Below are 23,928 nucleotides of genomic sequence, written 5' to 3' on the forward strand. Positions count from 1 at the left end.
ACTTGTTGCTGCTGCTTGGCTCTTAATAATGCTCTGTGTTTAATTAATGTTTATTCATTTGTTCCAATTGATGAGGGTCGGATTGATCCAGACTTTTACTCTATTATTTGTAATTACTGTGCGTCAGTCAGGCATTATGGTCCAACCAATCGTTTTTCCTCCAGAAACCGTATTTGATAGTGTACCATAGCCATCAAAATAAATGATTATCATGATATGATATAGCATGATATGTCATAAAAGGCCTAAAGGCAGAAAGAGGCAACACACACATACATACTAATTTGGAAATCAGTCTCTCCCAGCACGTCCAGAGTTTCCTGGCAACGTCCGTACATAGCATAGTCTCATCTCCTACTCTGATCTGATCACAATATAACAACTAAAGCTAGCGGGCCTCTCTCAGTGAGCAATTAATATGTTTTTAATCATTTATCCTTCATTTAAACTTCCTGACTTTCCTTATAATTTATGGGCTGAGTGTTGAAGCTTTGAAACAAGCCCTACAATAACAGAACTGCACTTTCTTACACACACACACACACACACAAACACACACACACACACACTTCACCTGCTGATCTAAGATGTTGAACCAGTAGCCCTCTGGGACCAGGCTATCTTTGACAACCTTTAAGCCACAGCTTGCAAAGGGGAGATGCAAAGTTAAAGGATTCCACATTTTACAACTGATGACTGATCAGAGATCAGATCCCTGATATTAAAATTTATTCTTCTGATTTCCATTTGTCTTCCATCCAATTCCCTTTGGAATCAGTGCAGATCCTTAGCCATTTTAACCCATTGCGTGTGTGTGTGTGTGTGTGTGTGTGTGTGCGCGTGTCTTTTCATTCATTAACCTCCTCATCTCCTTAACCATCAACACAAAAAGTCATGCCAATCCCTTCCATTCCAACCCAGGCATATCAGATCACTTTCATATCTAGCAAAAATAAATAGCATTTACATTATCGGTCTAATTCAAGCCTGAGGGCGGTGGGTCCAGCCCCTTACCGAGCTCACAGTTAACATTATACGACAGGAAATAGTGGAGTTTTGCCTCAAGCCTATTAGCTTGAGTCCAGATTTACATCACAGAAAAGTGCAGTGGTAGCTGAACAAAATGAGACCAGGCCATTATTTACCACAGCGTGACATGCTGATGACTTAAATGCATCAACATGTGTTGTTCCAAAGTGACCAATTAAATGGATCTCTCTCCTCTCAGCACTTACTTATGTGTATTTTTATCCAACTCAACCCAAACAGCTTGTTATCCCATAGTCAGCCTCTTAATAATGTATGCTGGGCCCCCCCCCAAAGGACCACTGTTGGAAGCGATGTGGCTGCTTAAAACTCAGTACCAGGGTTTTCCCTGATATTTCTGTCAACGACGGTGGTCAAGGCTGGGGTGTGTGTGACATGTACAGCATAAGCAGATGGTTTTTACCCTAATTAGAAGAGACGTTATCAGCATGTGTCCCCACGTCATCCAATCACATGTAGACAGATGCCGTGATTATTCAGACCACATTCAGAGGCAACATTCTTCTGACTAGTGAGGGGTGAACATTTCATAAAGTTCATTATGAGTGTGTCAAACAGCTTGTGTGAATGCTAAAAGCTACTCAAATAATAATAATGCTATTTTTGATGTCTGCCCCGGGTTTTGAATTTCATCTTTGGAATCTCTACTTTTGTTGTGGTTTGTTGATGTGCACCTTTGATTGGACTGTGAACCACCTGCTGTTGAGGCCTGATTCAGCTCCAGAAGCTTGGATGGTGGACATGGTGTTAAGCTGTTTATATGCAGCCTGAAGGCTAATTACTGGCAGGCTAATGATGTTTATGGTGTGTGAACATTGCCACCTGCCATTCTCTCTACACTGGGTTCCTCACCTTTGATTTCAAAGGACTTTTACTTTTTCATCTTTGATCACTTGTATCTTGTTTTAAATTGAGTTTTATGGCAACATCAAGGGCAGCAAGGAGGTGCAGTGGTCAGCACTGTCGCCTCACAGCAAGAAGGTTCCTTTCTGTGTGGGGTCTCCATGTTCTCCCTGTTCCTGTGTGGGTTCTCTCTGGTACTCCAGCTTCCTCCCACAGTCCAAAGACATCAAGAGAGGACGAGGCTGATTGATACTCTAAATTGACTGTAGGTGTGACTGTGAGTGTGAATGGTTGTCTGTCTCTATGTGTTGGTCCTGTGATGGACTGGTGACCTGTCCAGGGTGAACCCAGCCTCTCGCCTGAAAGCTGCTGGGATAGGCTCCAGCCCCCCCCCCCCCCCCCCCGCAACCTTTAACAGAATAAGCGGTAGAAAATGGACAGACGGATGGATGGTTACATCAGTCATTTTATGTAAAAACCCAACAAGACCAAAGTTTTTCAGATAAGGTTCTTGAGAAAGTATATCATGGCAAAAACCAATCCAGTCTAACAACTGGTGCATAATGAATCACTCTCTCACTTTACCATTGCCTACCTCTGCATAAAGACAACCAAGGGAGAAAAGTATGTAATTTCTTCAGTACTAACATTCCGTGGCACGGCAGCATTTTTTTTGGCATTTGGTAGCTGAGGCTGTCATCAAAGCTCCCCAGGGCTTTTTGACTCATTTTCAAGCAGTTCAATATGTCTTGAGGTTTGTTAGTGTCTCATCGCTATGACAGAGTTTTCCTGACGTTGGCCTCTCTCGCAGAGCTCGGAGCCAGCGATGAAATCCCCAGTCGAGTCGTTACCTCCATAATTACTGGGAATGGTTTACAAGTGTGAGGCATGAGAGAGATGAAGTGGATCCTCTTGATGGTGAAATATTGCATAAAATGAGACATAGGAAGGGTTTACAGAGATGAGAAGTGAGTGTGAGAACATGGTCGGAGAAAAGACAGTGGACATAAACAGGACAGATAGAAGGGATCCAATTCAATGGAATGTCATAACGTAGAGGTGACTTGATTTCTGTCTGACACACACACACACACACACGCACACACATACACGCACACGCACAAACATGAAGTACAAGGACATTCAAGGTGCAGGAACGACAAACATATAGGACCATATGAGAGAGGATATTAAGTGTAAATGTTCCATCAAATTCAGAAATATAAAAACTTTTCTTTCTTTGCAAATGATCTTTTTCGAAATATTGCCTGCAACTATTTTGTTCTTCACTTTAGGTTAACAGCTGACAACCAAAAAAGTCATTAGAGAGTGAAATTCATGGAAGATCTTGTTTAAATGGTTCAAAAGCCATGGAACACAAAGAAGACATTCTAAAAATGAGACAAAAGAGATGGTTGTCAAGGATGGGAAACAATAGAGCTTAGAAACAGTTTCCAATGAAAAGAAAGGGACACAATCAAGACAGAAAAGCATAGCTTTTTACAATGAGACACTGAGCGATTTGTACTGATGAAATGTTTCTGATTATATATGTCATGATTATATCGGATTGAGTATTGAAAAAAAATGTATTTAAGTGCCCTGTGTCAAAGAATCAGGATAATAACTGCCTATTGGACATTTATTTCTTTTCGAATTTGCTTTACAAATTTGAACATGTATGGAGATGATTAATTTGCCCAGGTTAATTTAGAACTGGTCTGCCTATGAAACAATACAATACATCAGGAGATATTTCAGCTCCGTGCATTCTTAAGCTTGTTAATATTCTTTCTCTGCATGAAGGTTGCACATAAAAACTGGATGTTATAGTTAATTCCACAATAAAGAGTAATTAGTCAAGATATTACACACTTAATCCTCCCCACCCATTAGCTGCTGCTACTTCTTTTTAGACTTTTCTTTGAGTTTAGTTTGTTTTGATCAACGGTAATCATGTCGGGCAGATTTGAGAACTCAGAGAAGCAGTAATTTTATGTATTACTACTTATACTGTATATCAGTTCTACTATAAGGAAGTACATGAAAACTATCATTATTCACGACCACTATAATCCAAGAGTGTGGAAATAGTGAAACCTTGGTGCAGTGGTCAGCACTGTCACCTCACAGCAAGAAGGTTCTGGGTTCGAGTCCCGGCTCCATCACAGGATCTTTCTGTGTGGAGTCTCCATGTTCTCCCTGTTCCTGTGTGGGTTCTCTCTGGTACTCCAGCTTCCTCCCACAGTCCAAAGACATCAAGAGGGGACGAGGCTGATTGATACTCTAAATTGACTGTAGGTGTGACTGTGAGTGTGAATGGTTGTCTGTCTCTATGTGTTGGTCCTGTGATGGACTGGTGACCTGTCCAGGGTGAACCCCACCTCTCACCTGAAGGCTGCTGGGATCGGCCCCACCCCCCCACGACCCTGAACAGGATAAGCAGAAGAAAATGGATGGACTTCATTTTGGTGGAATGGCTTAGTTCAGGGTGCTTCTATGTTTGTTAATTGCAATGCGTTTTCAGGCAGGACAGAATCAATTTAGATTCCCAGTTTGTGCTCATGTCAACCAAATAATGCCTGTAAATCTGCTGCAATGTTTTCAGACTGAGCTCTTCACAATTTGACAGAATGGTTCCACTGTGCCTGCCGGTAGACGAGAGAAGCTGCAAGACACTGGACGGACCGGAGCCCACGAGCCAGACGTACAGACTATTGGACACAGCTGCAGTCTGAAGGAGAGGAACGACATGAAACCTTTGTGTTTGAAAGTCTGTAGGAAGCAGTGTTGATCTGTTCATGATCAGCTTCTCTGATGATCCTGTTTTTAAATCATTTAAATCTTCAGAAATGACTGTAGATCTGACCTTCATCCATAAAGAATCAGCTACAGTACGCTGGCCAGATATCTGCTCGCTTCCACAGACAGGGACTAGGATGGACGGGCAAACACATTTTCTAAGGATGTTCAAAAGAAGTACAAATTACACCACAAACAACAGTTTATCTGTATCCTTCTCGTTTTCCTCTCTCTCCGTTACTTAGTCCTCAGCTCTTCTTCCCGCTCCAGTGCTTCACACTTCTTTGCACTCCTCTACGATGTGAATCATATTTGTTATGGTCTCAGAGTTTCTGGATGGTGAGTTTTTGTGAAGATTTTCGTAGTTTTCAGAATTACCCTTCATTCCCTCTTTGGGAACAAGAGACATGTTATGTTTCCAACTGGGAACGCCTTTGCTACATTTCACTTTTAACTTTACAGAATCGGGCCATCTGCTGTCTTAGGATTCCAGGTCCTCTTCCTGTTCCCACCACGCTGTCTGTCTCTCACTCATCTCGTTTCCTCCATACTGCCCATCGATTTTGGTTCATAGTTTCCGTCTGTGTTTCACTCGCGATTTGATCTGGGTCTTCACTCTTCCACATACCAGTGTTGGTCCGTTTTATGGTGTATATGGTTTCATTTGCAGGTCTCTGTCCTGAGCTGCTTTATATTTGCCAGCATATACAGGCGGAAATAGCAGTGAGCACATTTGTTGAATCAGAATCTTTCCAAACACTTCTGCAACCTGCCTAGTTCTTAAAAACAGCCTTGTTACACTCTATTTTTGTAATTTTTTTTCTTGAAGTACTGTTTCAGTCATACGACGTACTTGTCAGAGCCTATATATCCACTTTTCTCTCATGAACACCTCCTACATGTACTGGAAATTGATCCTGAAAATGTCTGTTGAAATTTTAAATCCCCCTGAAACAGCCATGATTACCCTAACAGGCCGGCAGTGAAGCGCCTCTTTGTTTTAGCTTTCCCACGGCACCCTTTACCAAACTCTTACATCTAAATGGGGCAAGAGGACTTTAAGACTATTATTTATTAGCGCCTGTCTGCCTTCGAGTACTCGAAATGCTTTACAATGTTGACTCAGTGTGGAGGCGCCATCAGGAACGACCGGGTGTTCAGTATTTTTGTTTAAGAGCACTTTGATGGTCAGAAAGAAAGAAGGTTAAGACCTGCTAGGCAACCACTGCCTTCACGCCAGCCGCCGCTAGATTGTATGCTTGAATAACCTGCTGACACACCTGTATGACATATATTAATGTTGCTTTGAGTTCAGTCCATTACGACCTGCCCTGGACCCTGACTGATGCCTTTCTGTCACCTGTTATAGACTGATTTATCATTAGATGCACTTAACTTTCCCAGCACATTTAGTGGTCTACATTTGGGTTGTTTACCTTTCTGCCTCTTAACCTCTCTGCAAAATGCATATTTCATTTCTTTATGAGTGAAGAATGACTCATATTGGACTAAGTACTGGCAGATATATACCCTATATTAAAGGACTCTTCGGGACATCTCTAATTGACTCCTAATTTTTACTTTTCTGAAAAACAAAACATAAAAAAGACAAGAAAAACCTATTGCAAATATTAGAGTGTAGACTCACTTAATAAATCTTGTCCACAGGGCTTCCACAAATTATTCACTCGACCTGGAGCATTTAACTGTTAGCTGTTGTCTCTCTTATTTACCCGCGGTGTTCTGCACTGGAATTACACGTGCACATTACAAATGCATGAAATTACTCATCCTAAGGCTGTTTTTATCACAGCCAGCAACTTGAGGACTGTGACTTCAACAGGGTCTAAGCAAAGCATGATCAACACATTCTTGCCCGTCATATGGTATTAAACTGTCGGAACGTTGTTTCACTGCTTATTAAATAAGTACTTACTTCAGCACTCTGGCTTGCTATGTGTCTGCTGTCCATTTGATTGTTTATGAGCACCGACGGCTATAAACGTTGCTGTAAATTGACTTATGAAATCGTAATTCTTAAAAATTTGCATATTTCCTCAATCCACGTGAAATCCCTAATTGGGTCCTTATAATTAATACAGCAGCCCTCGTCAGCTGAACGTACTGTCAGCAGGACGGAGATGGCCACTCGCTCCTGATTGGTCAGGAGAGAAATCAATCAGTCTTCCACACCATCAAAATTGGCTGAGTGCAAGGAAACAACGATCTCAAACACGCAACGGGATGCAAGCTTGTTTACAATGGCCTGATGGTATTTTTAGAATTTTTTTTTTTTTTTTAACTTTAAGTGATTTTTTTGGAGTTTCTTTTGGTCGAACCAATTTGCCATTTTATTTTTTACCAGGAGGTTACTGTGGTGACTCGTCCTCCTTCCTGACTACACTTTGCACTCAAGCTAATGCTACAGAAATTATCGACTTTCTTTTTGTCATGCACTGCCTCTCACACACATGGAGAGGGGCAGCACAATATGTAATTAAGGCAGAACCACATTGTACCAATGATCTGCACACTGGTAATTAAATCTAATCTGTGTATCTCCAGTACAAGTACGTGCCTTTGTGTGCATAGGAGTGTGTATTAAATGTCATAAGGCCAGAGCAGTGTAATGCCACACTCCCATCCAGTTAATTAATTCAAATGTCCAACCTTAATTAATTTCACACAGTGGATTATGACCGCTCCCCTAGAAACGACCTGTGAATACATAATCCTTGCAGGGACATGATGTGTGTATAAATGCACCGTTGGAGTCAGGGTCTGGTGGATTTTTTAGGTTAGAAGTGGAAATGTGCTTTCGGCAGAGGAGAAATATCTCAAGGTTATATCTATGCTGATCCAGAAAGTTGAATTTCTACAGGGCATCCAATTAGTGCTGGCACACTCACTTTTTTTTTTTTTTTGAAGGTTTTAAAGCGTAAACTTAAGCTTTGTTTGAATAGTCCTTTTTGAGGAGGAGTTATTTAAAGGAACGCTCCTAACTAGGCAGAATGACCCGGTAGTATTTCAGGGGCAGCCATGAGCTGTTTGAATTCTCTAAATGCTGAGAAGAGGTGCTTTATTATCTTGTTTAGCAAAGGATCTGGTCCGTCTATGACAAGAACTGCACATAAGAACATTGAATCACTGCAAAAATGTTGTTGTTGTTTTTTAATACGTCACCTTTAAATAATCAGTGATGCTGCCGTGCCTTGTGTTTAAATGCACAACTCTCTTAATGAGTTGGGGCACAAATATTTGTTGTTTATCCAGTTAACCAAAAAGTGAGCACAGCTTTGAATTACTAATTACTTTTTTTGATAATAGTTTTTTTTCCTCTTCGGTCAGAACTTGCTTACATATATATTTTGAAACATGAACATTTTCAATCAGCTGCAAAACCGTATTACTGCTCTTGTCACGGTCAAAGTGAACGTAACAACCAGAAGTAGATTTGTAGGATATCTTAAAAAGTATATTTGTAATTTATATGTTTTTCCATGGCAGCAAGGTGGTGCAGTGGTTAGCACTGTTGCCTTAGAGTAAGAAGGTTTCGGGTCTTTCTGTGTGGAGTCCCCATGTTCTCCCTGTTCCTGCGTGGGTTCTCTCTGGTACTCCAGCTTCCTCCCACAGTCCAAAGACATCAAGAGGGGACGAGGCTGATTGATACTCTAAATTGACTGTAGGTGTGACTGTGAGTGTGAATGGTTGTCTGTCTCTATGTGTTGGTCCTGTGATGGACTGGTGACCTGTCCAGGGGGAACCCCGCCTCTCACCTGAAGGCTGCTGGCATAGACTCCAGCCCCCCTGTGACCCTTAACAGGATAAGCAGAAGAAAATGGATGAATGTTTTTCCATGGCTTTCCTTGCTTTTTCATAATGTGTGTGTGTCTGTGTGTCTACTGTAGTTATGTGCAGAAAATGATAATGCTGTCCAGCCCCATTAACTTCAATGACTCCACTAACAGTTGAGAGATTTCACTTGCTAAATTGTGGAAGAAATAGTCCCTTCCATGTCTCTAGCTGCAGCATGATGAGGATATTAGTAGTTCTATTAAATATGTTGCATGGGGGATGACACAAGATTCACACTAATATTTCTCATTGCTCAAGGGAAACTTTACGTTCGGTTTTCGTCTGTAGATTTTATATTTATAAGAAGAAGATGAATGTTGTCCATACTGGGCTACATTAGATAGAAATAATAAAGAATTAAGATGATTCATATCTTTGTTTTGCTCTAATATACAATTTTACATTTCATGCTAGAATAACCTTGGACATGCAATTTTCAGATCTTTATTGCTGTGAAGGTTGTTGACATGAACACACCTCTTGTTAGAGCATTCAGCGTGTTTGACATGGTAAGTAGACCGAACAAATGATTGGACACACCACAGTAAATGTATGGCTCTGGCTTTGAAACAGAACATCTCACTCTCACTGCCTCTAATACAGGCCCTCAATTTGATGCTATCACTGAAACTAGCTGTGGGCTAAAAGATAAATTTGTCCGCGCATGCTATCTACTCACCCAATCATTACACCAATTACTGCATGGAAACTAAGATTGAGGGTGTTTGAACTGGAATATAAAGAGAAAACTCTCTAAAAGCTCCTCATGCTTTAAGGTACAATAATAAGGTTTTGCCTTAAATTGCGGCTTTCATGGAGGAACCCATTAGAATTTTTATAGGAAAAGGTTTCGCACAGTATGAAAGGACTTTGGTTACAACATCTAAGACCCCGGTCAACTGACCTTAAGCGTAGTTCACTAACTCAAATGTTAAGTGGAGTGTTAGCACACAACTGAGAGTCTTGGTCTCGATGGTTATTAGCATCAGTGGCTGAGGGATAATGAGGATTAATTACAAGGAAGGGAAGGTGGTCAAATATGGATTGCTTATATATTACATATGTATAAAAATTATATTTAGTTGATGACTGAGGGTACAGCTGATGCACACAAAGGTGGTGTAGTGTGAAAAAAGGACGAAAGAAAGATTTCTTGAGACGAAATGACGCACTTTCATAAAAGGAAACCATAGCAAAGAAAAGTCACTGTAACTACCACTTTAATTTGTAAAACTAAAAACATATCAGTGTCTCAAACTCCAAAACAATAAGCGGCAACATACTACTGAAAGGGTGAAAAGAAGGAAATACTAACCAGTCATTAAATTCCAGGAAGGAGATCATCTAGCAGCCAAAATGTGTTTCCTTGAGAAAACAGTAAACCACAGTCGTGATAACGAGGCTTAGCGCATTTCTTGACTGGCTTTATCAAGCCGGCTCACTTAAATGTAGAATGGATATGTCGCATTTTCTTAGAGATGAAGGCCCCGGGTTTGAACGAGTGTAATCTGCTGAGGTTACGAAGGCCGGACAGTCACTGGTCAGGCACTCTGAACAGCCCTAGTGTTCGTTTGGGCCCCGCACGGAAACTGATTAAAGCTTTTACGCGCGAGTTCAAACAACATTCACAGTTAATATCAAACGCACTTACTGGTTTTAAGGTGTCCGTGGAGGAACGTGCGGGTGGTTTTGCACCATCATGCTTGCATTTGGAGGGGTTTTTGGTTGGCAGAGGCCCAATTTGGCTTTACAGGGAATTTGGAAGGATATAGTACAGCATGATGTGCCATTTTCTGTGCCAGACAAGTTCTGTGATGAGGGGATTTGTTGGGGCTTGTGGATGATGTGACCTCTGAGACAGCAGCTGAAGGGAAGGGATGGAATGATCTTTTGGAGCTTTGGATTAATATTCTCATTCATTTTGTCTCGTTTCCTCTCTCCCCTGAAGGGCCATCGTGACTTTCATTCTTCTGACATTCTGAAAAATGCTGTTAAATGTTAATGGAGACTATTTTTACATGGGTCGCGACCACGTCTGGCACACACATACAAGCTGGACACACCTGACACACACAGGAATCCGTTCATCCACCAAATCTGCAGACAGTTACACACAAACACATATACTGTCACACACACACTTGGCCCAACTTCACTTTCTAAGCACAGTATTGCATAAAAAAAAAAGATGATCATGTTCTTGCTTTTGGAAAAATGATCAAATAATCCCCACATCCGCCCTCCCCACAAACCCCCAAAATCGTTTGCAGTCAAAGCCTGTCTGTCTCCTTCTTTCTATTATCTTCAATTACACTTCAGTGGTAGCCTCGGCTCCTTATGTGATATTGTATAATGTTGTCGGGGACATGGAGACGGCTTAGATGTCTGACAGGTCCTCTGCATGTGTCTGCATGGTGAAGCTCTCATCTCCCGACAATGTCACTTTCTTATCGCTGACAGTGAGACTAAGTCGTTTCTTTATGCCAGCTGAGGGCTGAAGAAACTCATGAAGTGAGCGCCACCCACAAAAGGTGACATACTGTTCACATCCAATACACTTCACATTAGCTGGACTTGGAAGACGCTACAAATTGAATGTTATTTTCTGGTTGGCTGGTTAAACTTTTCCTAATATGAAAGGGGAATAATATGGCGGGAGAAATCAGCAGCTCTGACTTCGTCCTGATGAAGAGAGGCTGTGAGAGATGATGTAATAAGTACAAGTCGAGATGATTTTCAGATAAAAAGATATGACCTAGTTTCACGTCTGCATTTGGATGTCACATATTACGTGAACCATAACAGCACTGACTTCTTGCAATTAAGATGCCACAAAAAATCTTGTTGTGAATTTGAAATGTGTGACTATTATCACAGTGCTGGATAAGCCTATGAAACGGATAGAAATGTATCTGGTCATAAGAGGACTTCCAGCACATGGAGAATAGAAAAAATGAGGGGAAAAAACCTGCTTTCTTCAATTTAGTTTTACACATCAATGCATCGTGCGTGCATTTCAGCTTGATGGACAGCTGAAAATAAAAATAATCTAAACAGATTTTGCCCTGGAATGAGGAGAAACCTCATCTTTCTCTGCAACTACTGTCACGCTGACAGTCTGTTCATCTGAAAGCATTCTGTATGTTTAATGTCTACTTGACATTAGTACAAAAGCAATGTCAAATTAAACGAGAGTGCACACTTTATTTCTTTCGGAAATCTTAGACTAGCACTTTCAGCCCCGCAGACGGCTCCCGGCGACCAGCCGACCTGTTTGCATGTGTGGACCGTAATAAGCTACAATTTAATTAAGGAACATTTGTGTTTATATGCTCATATCTGAGGAGAACATCTGGCTGCTTCACCCTACGACTCGCCTCTGCTACTGTAATGCGCAGCGTTCGTGAGACGTGCTGCCACGGACACCGACTGTGTTGATCAATGACTGGGTCCATGTGGAAGAACGGAGCTGCTGTCGTGTCACTGAGTTTGCACAGGCAGCCTCAATTTGTCTTCCCTCTCTCATTTTATTTCATTTTTCATTTCTTTCAGCAGCGCATCAAGATATTTGAATATATAAAAATATGTATGTACATAAACACAAGTGGGTACATTTCTGAATACTTGTCGTGACAGGTGGGGTACATTTCAGCTGAAGAAGGTGAAACACAGCTGTCAGCCTATAACAGTACGACATGCCTTCTCTGGCACACATGTGATGTGGTGTGCATGGACAAGCATGGAATGGATAGGGAAACATAAGCGAGCACGGATGAATGAGAAATAACTCTCACATAACTTTAAAAAAGATAAAAGTTTGGATAAGGTGGTGGAGAAAGCTCACCGAAGTGCAAACACCACTACGCAGATTAAAAAAAAAAAGGCAACGGTGCAAATAAATAAAGACACAAAGCAATTAAAAAGGCGTCAAGCAGGTCAAAAACATATGATGATGCAAATATGAAAAGAACAAAATGGTGTGAGGCAGTGAGCGGTCCGAGTCTCATTGGTCCAGGGGTACTGGGGACTGTTCTCAATGGTCAGGAGGACAGAAGAAAAAGAAAACCGTCGCTTTTCAAACCACAAGTTTAGAGAAATAGCCATCCATTTTCTTCCGCTAATCCTGTTCGGGGTCACAGGGGGGTTGGAGTCTATCCCAGCAGCCTTCGGGGGAGAGGCAGGGTTCACCCTGGACAGGTCACCAGTCCATCACAGGACCAACACATAGAGACAGACAACCATTCACACTCACAATCACACCTACAGTCAATTTAGAGTATCAATCAGCCTCGTCCTCTCTTGATGTCTTTGGACTGTGGGAGGAAGCTGGAGTACCCAAGAGAACCCACACAGGAACAGGGAGAACATGGAGACTCCACACAGAAAGATCCTGTGATGGAGCCGGGGCTCGAACCCAGAACCTTCTTGCTGTGAGGTGACAGTGCTGACCACTGCACCACCGTGACGCCTTCGAGAAATATACTCTAAGCAATTCATAAATTAAGAATAAATACATGCATTCATATAATTTCTCAAAACTAGAAACAGACCCAAAGTGCTCATTTCAATTGTGGCTTTTTTTTTTTAATTTGCATCGTGGCTTGTTTTATTTATGTAGTGGTGTTTGCATTGCGATGAGTTTCCTCCGGCACCACATGCTTAAAGAATAAGATCAGATATCTCTTTTTTTCTCTTAATATTCTCCTCCATTAAGAAAGCCTCCACCTATTTGGGTTACAACCAGCACAGAGAGGAGCAGCTCTACACTCAAATGTGATGTAAAGACATGGATTTCCCACACAGGGAAACTGTGAAATGTCGCTCAGTTTTTAAAAGTCAAAGTTTCTCTAGTATGTGTTCTTTTTTTGTTTGTTTGTTGTTTTGACAGCTGAAGCATCAGTCACGCGGGATGGCAGAGGACAAGGTCGTACCCGTGTCTGGTTCACAAGCAGTTTAGAAGAGATGACAGCATCAGAACCAATGGGGCACTGTAACACAGTCATCCCCTTGTGTTTTGTACACTTGATATTTACTGAAGTAAATCTAGGACATGACTTTTGCAAGCTGTTATGTCGCTCTGTTATGCTTCACAGCTCAATCATGTAGAACCAGAGTGGATGTTTGACTAAAAAAAAAAACATAAGTTGACAGAACTGATGATTTTAATCTTCAAGGTTTGCATAATTTATCCATCCATCCATTGTCTTCCTCTTATTCCTGTTAAGGGTCGCGGGGGGGCTGGAGCCTATCCCAGCAGCCTTCAGGTGAGAGGTGGTGTTCACCCTGGACAGGTCACCAGTCCATCACAGGACCAACACATAGAGACAGACAACCATTCACACTCACAGTCACACCTACGGTCAATTTAGAGTATCAGTCAGCCTCGTCCCCTCTCGATGTCTTTGGACTGTGGGAGGAAGCTGGAGTACCAGAGAGAACCCACACAGGAACAGGGAGAACATGGAGACTCACACAGAAAGATCCTGTGATGGAGCTGGGACTTGAACCTGGAACCTTCTTGCTGTGAGGTGACAGTGCTGACCACTGCACCACCGTGCCGCCAGTTTATCAGATTAAATATAATCATGAATTGTATGGTGCAACAATTCAACATTAGATCAGCAGCCATGATTTGTACAGTAGGGATCTGCTGGAACACAAAAAGCAGTGATATCATTGTCATCATTTTACATGTGGATCAAATTTGTCAACTAAGGTGAAAATTGTATTTTCTGATAGGCTATGTTGTGAAATGTGGTACTTTGAAATTATTATTTATCATAGTTTTTAACCAAGACAAGCAACATTTCCGTCATTTTATGTTTTTACTTCACCACACTGACTGTAACATTGTCAGCACTAAATATTTTAATTTGAAGGCACACTTTACTAAGGATATTGTACGATTCAAATAAAAAGTCTCTCACTGGTTGTTGACATTGGCCCAAATAACCGATCTGAATTTGTTCTTCCACATAAAAGTAAATGTCACAGGGTGGCATTATACAGTAAAGAGGAGCGCTGCAGGCATGAACCCATCAAATAAGTGTATTATCTGGAAAAGAAGCCCACCAGCTTCATGCACACCAGGTGACACACAATTAAAGTTGAGAGCTTGACAAGTGGACCTTGATATAATTCTTTACTACAAAACAAAGTGAAGAGAAATCCCACAAGAATTCCCTCATGCTTCTTTAGTGGAAGTTGCAAACACGAGCAAGTCTGGGCACCAAACTGCTCAAGTCAAACAAACTGACATTGTAACAGTTCCTCTTGCCACCTGTGCAACAGCTCCACAGCTATAGCCCTGGAATTATAGCCTAAACCCAGGTCTGCATCCGCTCAGTAACATTTACCCGAGATTGTTTACAATGCTGCAAAGTCAAAATCAATAGGGCCTGCCAAGATGGCAACAGCCTAATGTTCCATTAGAAACCTCTGCTATTCAATTACAGCTGCAGAGTTGGAGAAGTTTCAGCTAGCTCAGGTCCCCAGAGGAGGAGCCCCGAGGAAGTATGAGGCAGGGAGAGAGACAGTAATAAATCTTAATCTGACAAACAGCAAAAAATAAAGTTATCCTCCCACCTTCAGCCACCCCCAATATTCCTCGGTCCTCCTTGAAGCAGCAACGCGGGGATGTTGTTTTTAACGTTTTCATTAGTTTCACACACCAAGTTCATTACCTTTTGTCACCTCTCACCTCTAATCTCTTTTAATACCATCCACTCTTTAAGATTTACCTTCCTCTACAAATTACCACCATCTCTTTGCATGCATACTTCCACCACATTTGACCTGTCTGTGCCAGGGAGTTTTCCCCCAGGAAGTGAAGCCCTTATCCAGGCAGTCTACTGCACATAACTAGGCCTGTCACTGGGGAGCCAGTATCACTACAGGGGTGGAAAAAAAAAAAAAAAAAAAAAGACATCCAGAAAAGGCGATGAAGAGAAAGAAATGTCACAGATAGGGGGTAGAGGAAGAAAGGGCCTAATAAAGGGGAAAATGGAGACATAAAAAGAAAAGTACAATCAAAAAGACAGAGGGATTGCAAGGGAGCAGAATAAATGAAGTTTTCTTTGTGCCTCCTGTGGTGGTGATAGGTCGTCATGGGGTCCCTGTGGGAACAATTACAGGGCCTAGTGGCAAGAGTCTGTTTTTTTGTGTATGCACTTGTGTGTCACAAAAGAAAAGGCCTGTTTGGGAATAGACGAGAGAGGGCAAGAAGCAGAGGGAACACTGAATTCAGTTTGCCTTTTAAATACCAAGACACAATGAAGTACTCTCTAAAACCTGCTGCTCTGAAGATAATCCCCAGCCTCTGGAGTGTGATTAAATCCTATTTTATATATATATATATATATATATATATATATATATATATATATATATATATATATATATATATATATATATATATATATATATATATATATATATATATATATATATATTAATTTTGTAAAATACCATACATAGAACATGTAAATCCCTTTATATGCACTCGCTGGCCACTTGGTTACCCAGGTATAATGGAATACAATCCAATACAACTGGCTGTGCCATCAAGTCTACATTTATGAACTCATATTTTACTCATTATTTACTGGGCTGCATGACTGGCATGTTGTATGCAGTGCTTCTCTTGCATGTAACTAAGTCGGCCAAATTGTTAAAAACACATTTCCAAACAAGACAGTCCAGTTCTACCACTGCATGCTACTGCCTTAATGATAATCATGAGTATCAGTACTTCCTGACTGACAGTGCTCATGAAAAGTGGACATTGTTGACCTTGCAAAGGTTGGGGTGCATACCATGAAAGCCAAGACCACGCAGACAGCAAGGGATCCGTTCCAGCCCAGGGTCACAACTGGTTAGCACATTAAGTCAATTAACCAGAACCTGTTGGTTAACTAACCCCAAATTTCAAAATCAAATCGAATTTGTTTGACCCAAATATCTACATGCTTCCAAGACTTGGGTGGCACAATGAGGCTAAAAATGGAAAGATGTCATTATCTTATATTTATACCATATCTACGCCTCTTTTCTTGTCCTAAGAAAATTAACCCTGGGTGTTTTGTGTGGCATTAGAGAAGCACGGAACAGTGATGCTTGTGACCTTCACAAATGCAAATCTACACCGCAACTCAGTGGCTGATCAGTCTGAGGAAAATAGCCTAAATGAACAAAAACGAAACAAAACATGAATTTGAGGAAATACATGCAGACAGACCAAAAAAAGAGAATAAAAGTAATGAGTGGTAGCATTTTTGCTGTACTGAATGTGTAGTAGTGCAGACAGGAGTCCCTGAGGCTGTCAGTGACGGAGAAGTTAATACACAGAAGGTAAAAGAACTGAGTGAGACAAGTAGACTCGTGATGGCAGAGACCTGGAAACACTGTTTATACTAAAACTGTAATACTTCCGATTCTGTTTGTGTGGGCACCCTAAACATGACCTGACCTGCTGAAATATTAGGCTGTAATGTAACGCACCAATTGTGAATATTTATTTCTACTTTAGTCTGGCAGACAGTGTGTTTTCAGTTCTTGTTCCAGCACCAACTACAACAGAGAGAGAGAGACAGACAAACAGAGAGAGAGAGAGACAGACAGACAGACAGACAGAGAGAGAGAGAGAGAGCAAGCCCTATAAAATTCCTCCCGTTAAAATGTTTTTGGGGGGGATGTAATATTTCATTACTTGGAAAAAGGGTCTCAGACTCAGAACAGATAGTATTATATTTTGACTGTAAAGTCCCTGAGGCAAATTGTGAATGAGGGCTCTGTAAATACAGTTTAACTCGCTGTCAGCAGTGTTGCCTCACTACGAGAAGGTCGTGGGTATGAACCTGCCGGCCGGCTGGGCTCGTTCTTGATTGGAGACTGTATGTTCTCCCTGCGTCTGTGTGGGTTCTCCAGCTTCCTCCCACAGACCAAAAACATGCTTGTTAGGTTAACTGGATATTCTAAACTTCCCACACGTGTGAATGTGAGCGTGAATGATTGTCGGTCCCTGTATGTTGGTCCTAGGATGGACTGGTGACCTGTCCAAGGTCCATCCCAGGGAAGGATGGATAGATGGATGTACTTAACCTTACCAGATTTCATAAAAGTGCATTTTGAGATTGTCTTGTCCAACATTTGGGCCTAATTGTGGCTGAGAAATATATAAATATAGTCCTGCATCAGAGCCAACACCAGTTATCAAAGGAAGAACTCCACTAGTTCCCCTGCAGAATGTTGTCTAGTACAGTATGAATCAACAGACTGTTCCGAGTATGAATCTGAGGTGAAAATGTGATACACTTATTCGTGCAGGGTGCATCTATTTTTTTTTTTTTTTGCATTTGTTTCTTCTCTATTTCTCCCACCTCTCTTTCTGCAATGTATCTCCTCACAAAACAAGATGTAGACTGGTTTGTCCTCAGGGGGATTAGTGAGTACTCCCCCCCCATTTCACACTAAAGAGTTGTGACTTTCAATGTCAAAATAAGAGCATGTCTACAGTTAAGAAAATGCAAGGGCGACATGCTGTTTGCTTTCATGTAGGCAGATAAGCTCTGCCTCTCTCTCTCTCTCTCTCACACACACACACAAACACATACCAGCCTCCTCAAACACACACATCTAAATACGCTGAAAGTAGAGTGAAAAAGTAAAAAAAAAAATAAAAAATAGATAAATAAAGATTTGACAGCAAAAATATCAGGAAAACTTTTATCATCAGACATGCTCTGCCAAAATGGTTGAATCACCCTCCGTTACACACACACACACACACACACGCAAAGACAGCCTCACCTCCCAATAAGATCAAAAAGCAATGTTTAAAAAGCAAACACACACTGTATGTAGAACTAGAATTTAAACACAGCTGAGGCTGAAGTTTTAACCACTGCTTTACCAAGACAACATCGATTTTTGATTGTTTATCTACTCAAATACGTTCCTTGTTGTTTAAAGGTTTTGGCATACATGGTCTACTCAGGGCTCTCTGGCGAGAACACTTACAGAAGTCTTACAGGAAGCTGGACGTTAGCGTAGACAATACACAGGACAGATGTCTGCTTACACGCTGGTCTTCCTGGGGAAAATCAACTGTCATCTCAATGTCAGATTGTCACTGCATTAACTGGGACAGTGAAGTGTGAACCCCCAGAGAGTCGGTCTGCGTGTCAACAAAAGGTTCATCAGCTGGAGCAAAATTTTACAAAGGAATCATTTTAAGATTGTAACAGATTACCAGGTCTAATTGAGAGGCAGATGGAAAAATCAAGATACTTCTGACAATAAAAAAGATGAATAAGGAGAATACAGCAAGCCCTTTCTTTTACTTTCACAATATAGGACAGTTGTACTAAAACAGGCACAGAGAAACAAGGACACATGACACTGATACAATGATGTAGATCAAATAATTTAACAACGAGCCTTAAAAGGATATTCCACCCCAAAACTGCCTCTCAGTTTCTCCGTGGTAGGAGTCTTGAGCTCACTGAGAGAACTCTGCTGGATAATCTGACCAACTCTGATTAGAGCAAATTAACAAACACTTCCGGTTCGGTGTGACCATGAACGGTTTCAAACAAAGTAAAATTGCCCTTTCAAACCAAATAGTGAATATAAATTCGGACCATTATTTGCTCCAAAATAACACCACAGACAAACAGAGACTTTGCTGAATGCTGAGAGGGGTTAGCCAAGCTAGCTCTTATTGCTTTATCTGCTGTGCAGTGTGTGTTACAGCGTGTTCAGGTCAGTTTTCAGCGCAGGGGGAGTGGCGGGGAGGGCCAATCATGCTTCAAATCAGTACAAGGCAAGCAGGCCACGTATGACTGTCCCCAACTTGGCACGCTCTGAAGTTAGTTAGAGATGAGATCAACTTGAGCGGCACAAAGATTCAGTAGGAAGTAGAAAACATATGTTTGGGTGCAACTTACGAGAGTGAGACCGTCCGGTCCTGAACGTTCACGTTCGTCTCAGCTACACGATTTAAAATCCAGCAGTACCCTATTGTCAGCAGCCATGCTGGATGAAATACAGGCTGATTAAACAGATTCCTATTCAATCATGCTGCTGATGTAAATGTGATTCTGCATTTATGTCCCACAGGAAATACACATATAATGAGAGATACTTCCTACAGGAAAAGGCTATTAATGTCAGTTCTCAAGTGATGAATGGTGACAAGGGAATATGGGCATTGACTCCACTATCTCTGGCATCACCGATTATGGAAATATACTTCATCAAGTGTAGAGAAAGCTACAATCATAACAAAATAAATGATTTCCATTACATAAATCATTTTATAACCACCGCCATCTGTAATTACTGTAATTTACTTTCATTAGTTAAGTTTTATTGAGGAGCTAGCTTGAATAGAGTACTTAAAAAAAACTGGAGGAGCTGCAGCCACAGCATTTCTCCTCTATAAAAGGAAGCTCTCCTATCATCTGTTTTCGATAAAGTTTGTTTAAATCCCTCAGAAAGTCTCTTCGGGGACTGCTAACAGCTGACTGGTGGCGAACGAATGTTAAATGTGAGCAACATTTTGGACATCAGAGTTGAAATCAGAGTCACTTGTTATCTAGCCCAGTCCGCCAACCATCTCTACCATACAGCTGAGGTTTTATCTCCCCTTTCTTGCCTCCCCTCTCTCCTAATTACTATTTCCTCATCTTCTGCGTTACTCATCAGCTTTCTCTAATTGAGGAGCACCTCTCGTCTCACTTCAGCCAACCTCCCTGCCGTAATTCTTCATTGTTCACCACTTCCTTTCGTCCCTAATGCTCTCGTATCTTTTTTCCTTAAGTCGGTCTTTCCTCCTCCACTTTTGGTTTTATCTTTTATAGTATAGCTTGTTGTTTTATATTACTATGCTCTTCATCACTCGTTACTGTTTTGCATATCCAATTCATTCTAAACATAATGAAGTAAATTAATCATAATTGCTGACAAGACTGTATATTAATATAACATGTGTTACACTTTAAATGAGGCATCTGGACTTTCTTGGCTTGGACTAAAAGAACATTTTTTGTCTTGTGGAGTGTCTCAAACCCGTTGAGGGAAATGTTAATGTGCACGTCTCGCAGGGATAATACGATGTGCTAACCGTGCATATCCATCGAAATGATGAATCAAGTTGGATGAGATAAGTGTGTGTAGTAATGAGCGGAGTACAACTATATTTTTATTGCAGTCCTGTTTTATGGAGCAACGCCCGCAAGTCCAGGGAGTTAACTCAATCTGTGCAGCCACACGTGTGACACGCCTCACTGGCCTCATCATCTACCAATCACATTTTTCCATTTTCCGCAGACCAACGTCACATCGCTCCTTCTGCGGATCAGCATCGTCGATGGTTCTTTCGGCTCCATGCCACCACCTCTGCCCTCACCTTGACACTCCGGTGGAGGGATTCAGATATTTCCACATCAGTCCTCTGGTATCTTGTGGCCTAAACTCAACATTTTTCTCATATTGTACAAAGATATGTCATATGTGAGCTGATTAAAATACAGGATATGGCTGCCAGAAATGGTCACGACCACTCTAGACGTTTAATTGTGATCCCACCTGAAGCATCACCGCACGGCCCAGAAGCAACTCTCCACTCTGCTCCGCTAAAAATAATGCAGCAAGAATATTTTCGACCATGTGAGTTAGTGAGGTAACTCTGTTGTCTCGGTGTTTCGGCTCTGACACCTCCCTCGGGGGACTCTTACAAGGCACGCACAAACCATCCTAAAACAGGTTGGTATGTCAGTCAATCAGATTACATGCTGACACCACTAATTCAGTCTGGATACATTCATAAATTTGTCACAAAACAGCGATACACTGAGAGACAGAGTGTACAAATCAAACCATCAGAGCTGAAAGGTTGTGACAAAAACAAGTGCAGTGGGAGGGAGTTTTTTTCACTCATCTTGTATTGAACTGTGCTTTTCTCCCACTCACCTCTCGTTCGATGGCGAGCAGGACAGGAACACTGGGCTACCAGACAATAAAGAAAAAAACAGACCTGACACCCTCATTCACAACTACAGCCTTGTGATTACAGATGTCACCAGTCGAGGCCGTGGACCATTGATGTCTAGCGGGGGGTTTTTTTTGAAGAAGAAGAAACCCTCACATCATTTAACTACATTGAGCATTCTAATCAATGACAGAGGCACAAAATCATCAAATTAAAAAGCCTGACAGTAGCAAATAAATAAATAACTTCCGAAATGTCCCCGGTGTCATATCAAGTTGTGGAAAGGAGAGAATAAAACCACACTGCAATATTCTTTTCCCCTGTACGTTCTCTTTTTTCTTTTAGAGGAATCAGACACGTGGTAATGTAATCAAATCTTAGGTTGGCTTCAGACGCCACTGTTACGATTGTGGCCAGACTGAAAAAGGAGCTTTAAATACGGAGGGAAAAATAAGCAGATGTGGATGTTAACTCTCTATAGCGATGGCCCAGCTGCATCACTCCTTTGGATTTAATAAACATAAAAGAAAACTTCCATTATATTTTCCCTGCCCAGCTCATCAATCATCCCGTATCTTTCAAACCATCCCACCATTTATCTCCATATGATGGAACTGCGCCCCCTCCAGCCCAGAATGCATGCACTGTGTAGCTGAATTACTAACGTCATCTCTGTATTGGCACACGCAAACACAAACATCCATGCACACATACACCTGCTGTCACCGGGAATGTTCTACATAGAGAGACGTAGTGTCCACGTGGCCTCAGCCGACAGGATCGAAGAGGATTGTGCATGTGATCAATAGAGACCAGTCTTAGATCATACACCCCGCATATGTGACAAACAGACTTTTACTGATGGGAACAATGTGATTTTTGCTCATGATAGAGGTCGGAGCGAGTGGGGGCACGGATCCACATCACCAAGGATTGACTTTAACGCTCAGACACATGAAAACAGACCTGCAGAGCAGTAGAGAAGATAAATCACATGGTCTTACCCTACGGGATTTGATCTCTTTGACGTATAACGGTAACAGGAATTCGGACACTCCCTCTAGTCTCACCCCTTCCTTGGTCACTCGCAGATTCCCCATGCCGTCCTGGGACAGAGAGAGAGGAAGAATATTTGTGGTTGATTGTTAAAAAGATGTTATTCCTCAGCCTTAAGAATAATAAAAACAGAGTAGAAATACAGAGTTGTAAAAAAAATATTAATAATAAACTTCCGACTTAAACTCCAAGGAATTGTACCGTACAAATTACGTATAAATTAATCAAATGTATATTACCAGGAGATTTGCACTCAGACAAGTGCTTTAAAAGGATACCCAGTGAACATAAGTCATTGATGAGCCATGCAACATTTACATCATATATTCAGAAATGTCTGCTTCATCCAGTTAGATCTTGTTTTACAAAGAACATTGAGAGAGTCCGCTGGGAATGAACTGAAGCAGCTGGTTGCTCATACATGTACCCAGCATCAGACAGCGTCATGGCATAATCATGATGAAGAGCAGCGTAGAGAGACGGCAGGCAGAGGGAGGTGAAGAGCCGTTTACCACCCCCACCCCCACCCCACCCGCCCCCTGTGCTGTGATTACTTTGCTAGCAGTCAGCAACAACACATCCTGCACTGGCATGCAGTTAAAGCATCATGGGAACTGCAGTTTTAGTATGCTGACAAAATAATCTTCTCAAGGTGAGAGCACGACTAGATTTTTTTTTTTTTTTGGATGGAAAATTTTGCTTACAACACAGAAAGGAAGCCCCAAAACAACAAAGGTTAATGTACTAAAATCACAAAGTTGCATATTTCAGGAGAAAATACTTGGAGATTTGACAGCTTTACACTGGCGCATTTACTATGTTTAGAGACACTTTTATTTGGGTTTTTACATTTTGCAAGTTATACACAATACACTATACAAGATATAGGGTTGAATGGTTGTGAAAACTGCATATGAAATTGAAATTTATATGAATTGAAACGACGACTTGCATTTGAAATCTACAAAAAAAGTTATCCCCTAGCTCTGCTGTTCCACTGAGTTCAACAGGGCTTTTTAATTGAAGAGCATCGATTTTGTTTTTCTGAAATGCAAATTTACTGCTTTGGTTCACTGTCAGCGTCTTTGTCAGCCACAACAGGCAGCTTGTTTTTGTCTAAACAAAAACGTCTGTAACTTCTAATATTTCCTGCCCCAAGTCAAATCACAGAACGTTAGCAACCAGCTGATAAGTGCAGTGTGCATTTTGATTGGAACCTAACAAGAGATAAGGAGAACAATGCCATTTTAATTCCTCCTCTGAGCTCTGTTTGTTTTGTTTTTGAACAGTTTAATTTGAAATGCCAATGCAAGAAACTAACACATTGGAGGTGT

The 23,928-nt window shown here is 41.4% G+C and overlaps 1 protein-coding gene across 2 annotated transcripts in view; it reads right to left on the reverse strand.

Annotated features, from left to right (window-relative positions):
- The window catches only part of LOC147257257 (zeta-sarcoglycan-like), a 345,523-nt gene that overhangs the window by 86,282 nt on the left and 235,313 nt on the right, over positions 1-23,928 (reverse strand). For both annotated transcript variants that reach the window (XM_086211072.1, XM_086211073.1), the window contains exon 3: positions 22,543-22,644. In XM_086211072.1, the coding sequence (XP_086067198.1) occupies positions 22,543-22,644 (102 nt within the window). The remainder of the gene's footprint in view (positions 1-22,542; positions 22,645-23,928) is intronic.

Source organism: Aulostomus chinensis, chromosome 8 (assembly GCF_037954235.1).
Source record: "Aulostomus chinensis isolate RoL2024-O1b breed Wild chromosome 8, RoL_Achi_v1.0, whole genome shotgun sequence".
Classification (NCBI taxonomy): domain Eukaryota; kingdom Metazoa; phylum Chordata; class Actinopteri; order Syngnathiformes; family Aulostomidae; genus Aulostomus; species Aulostomus chinensis.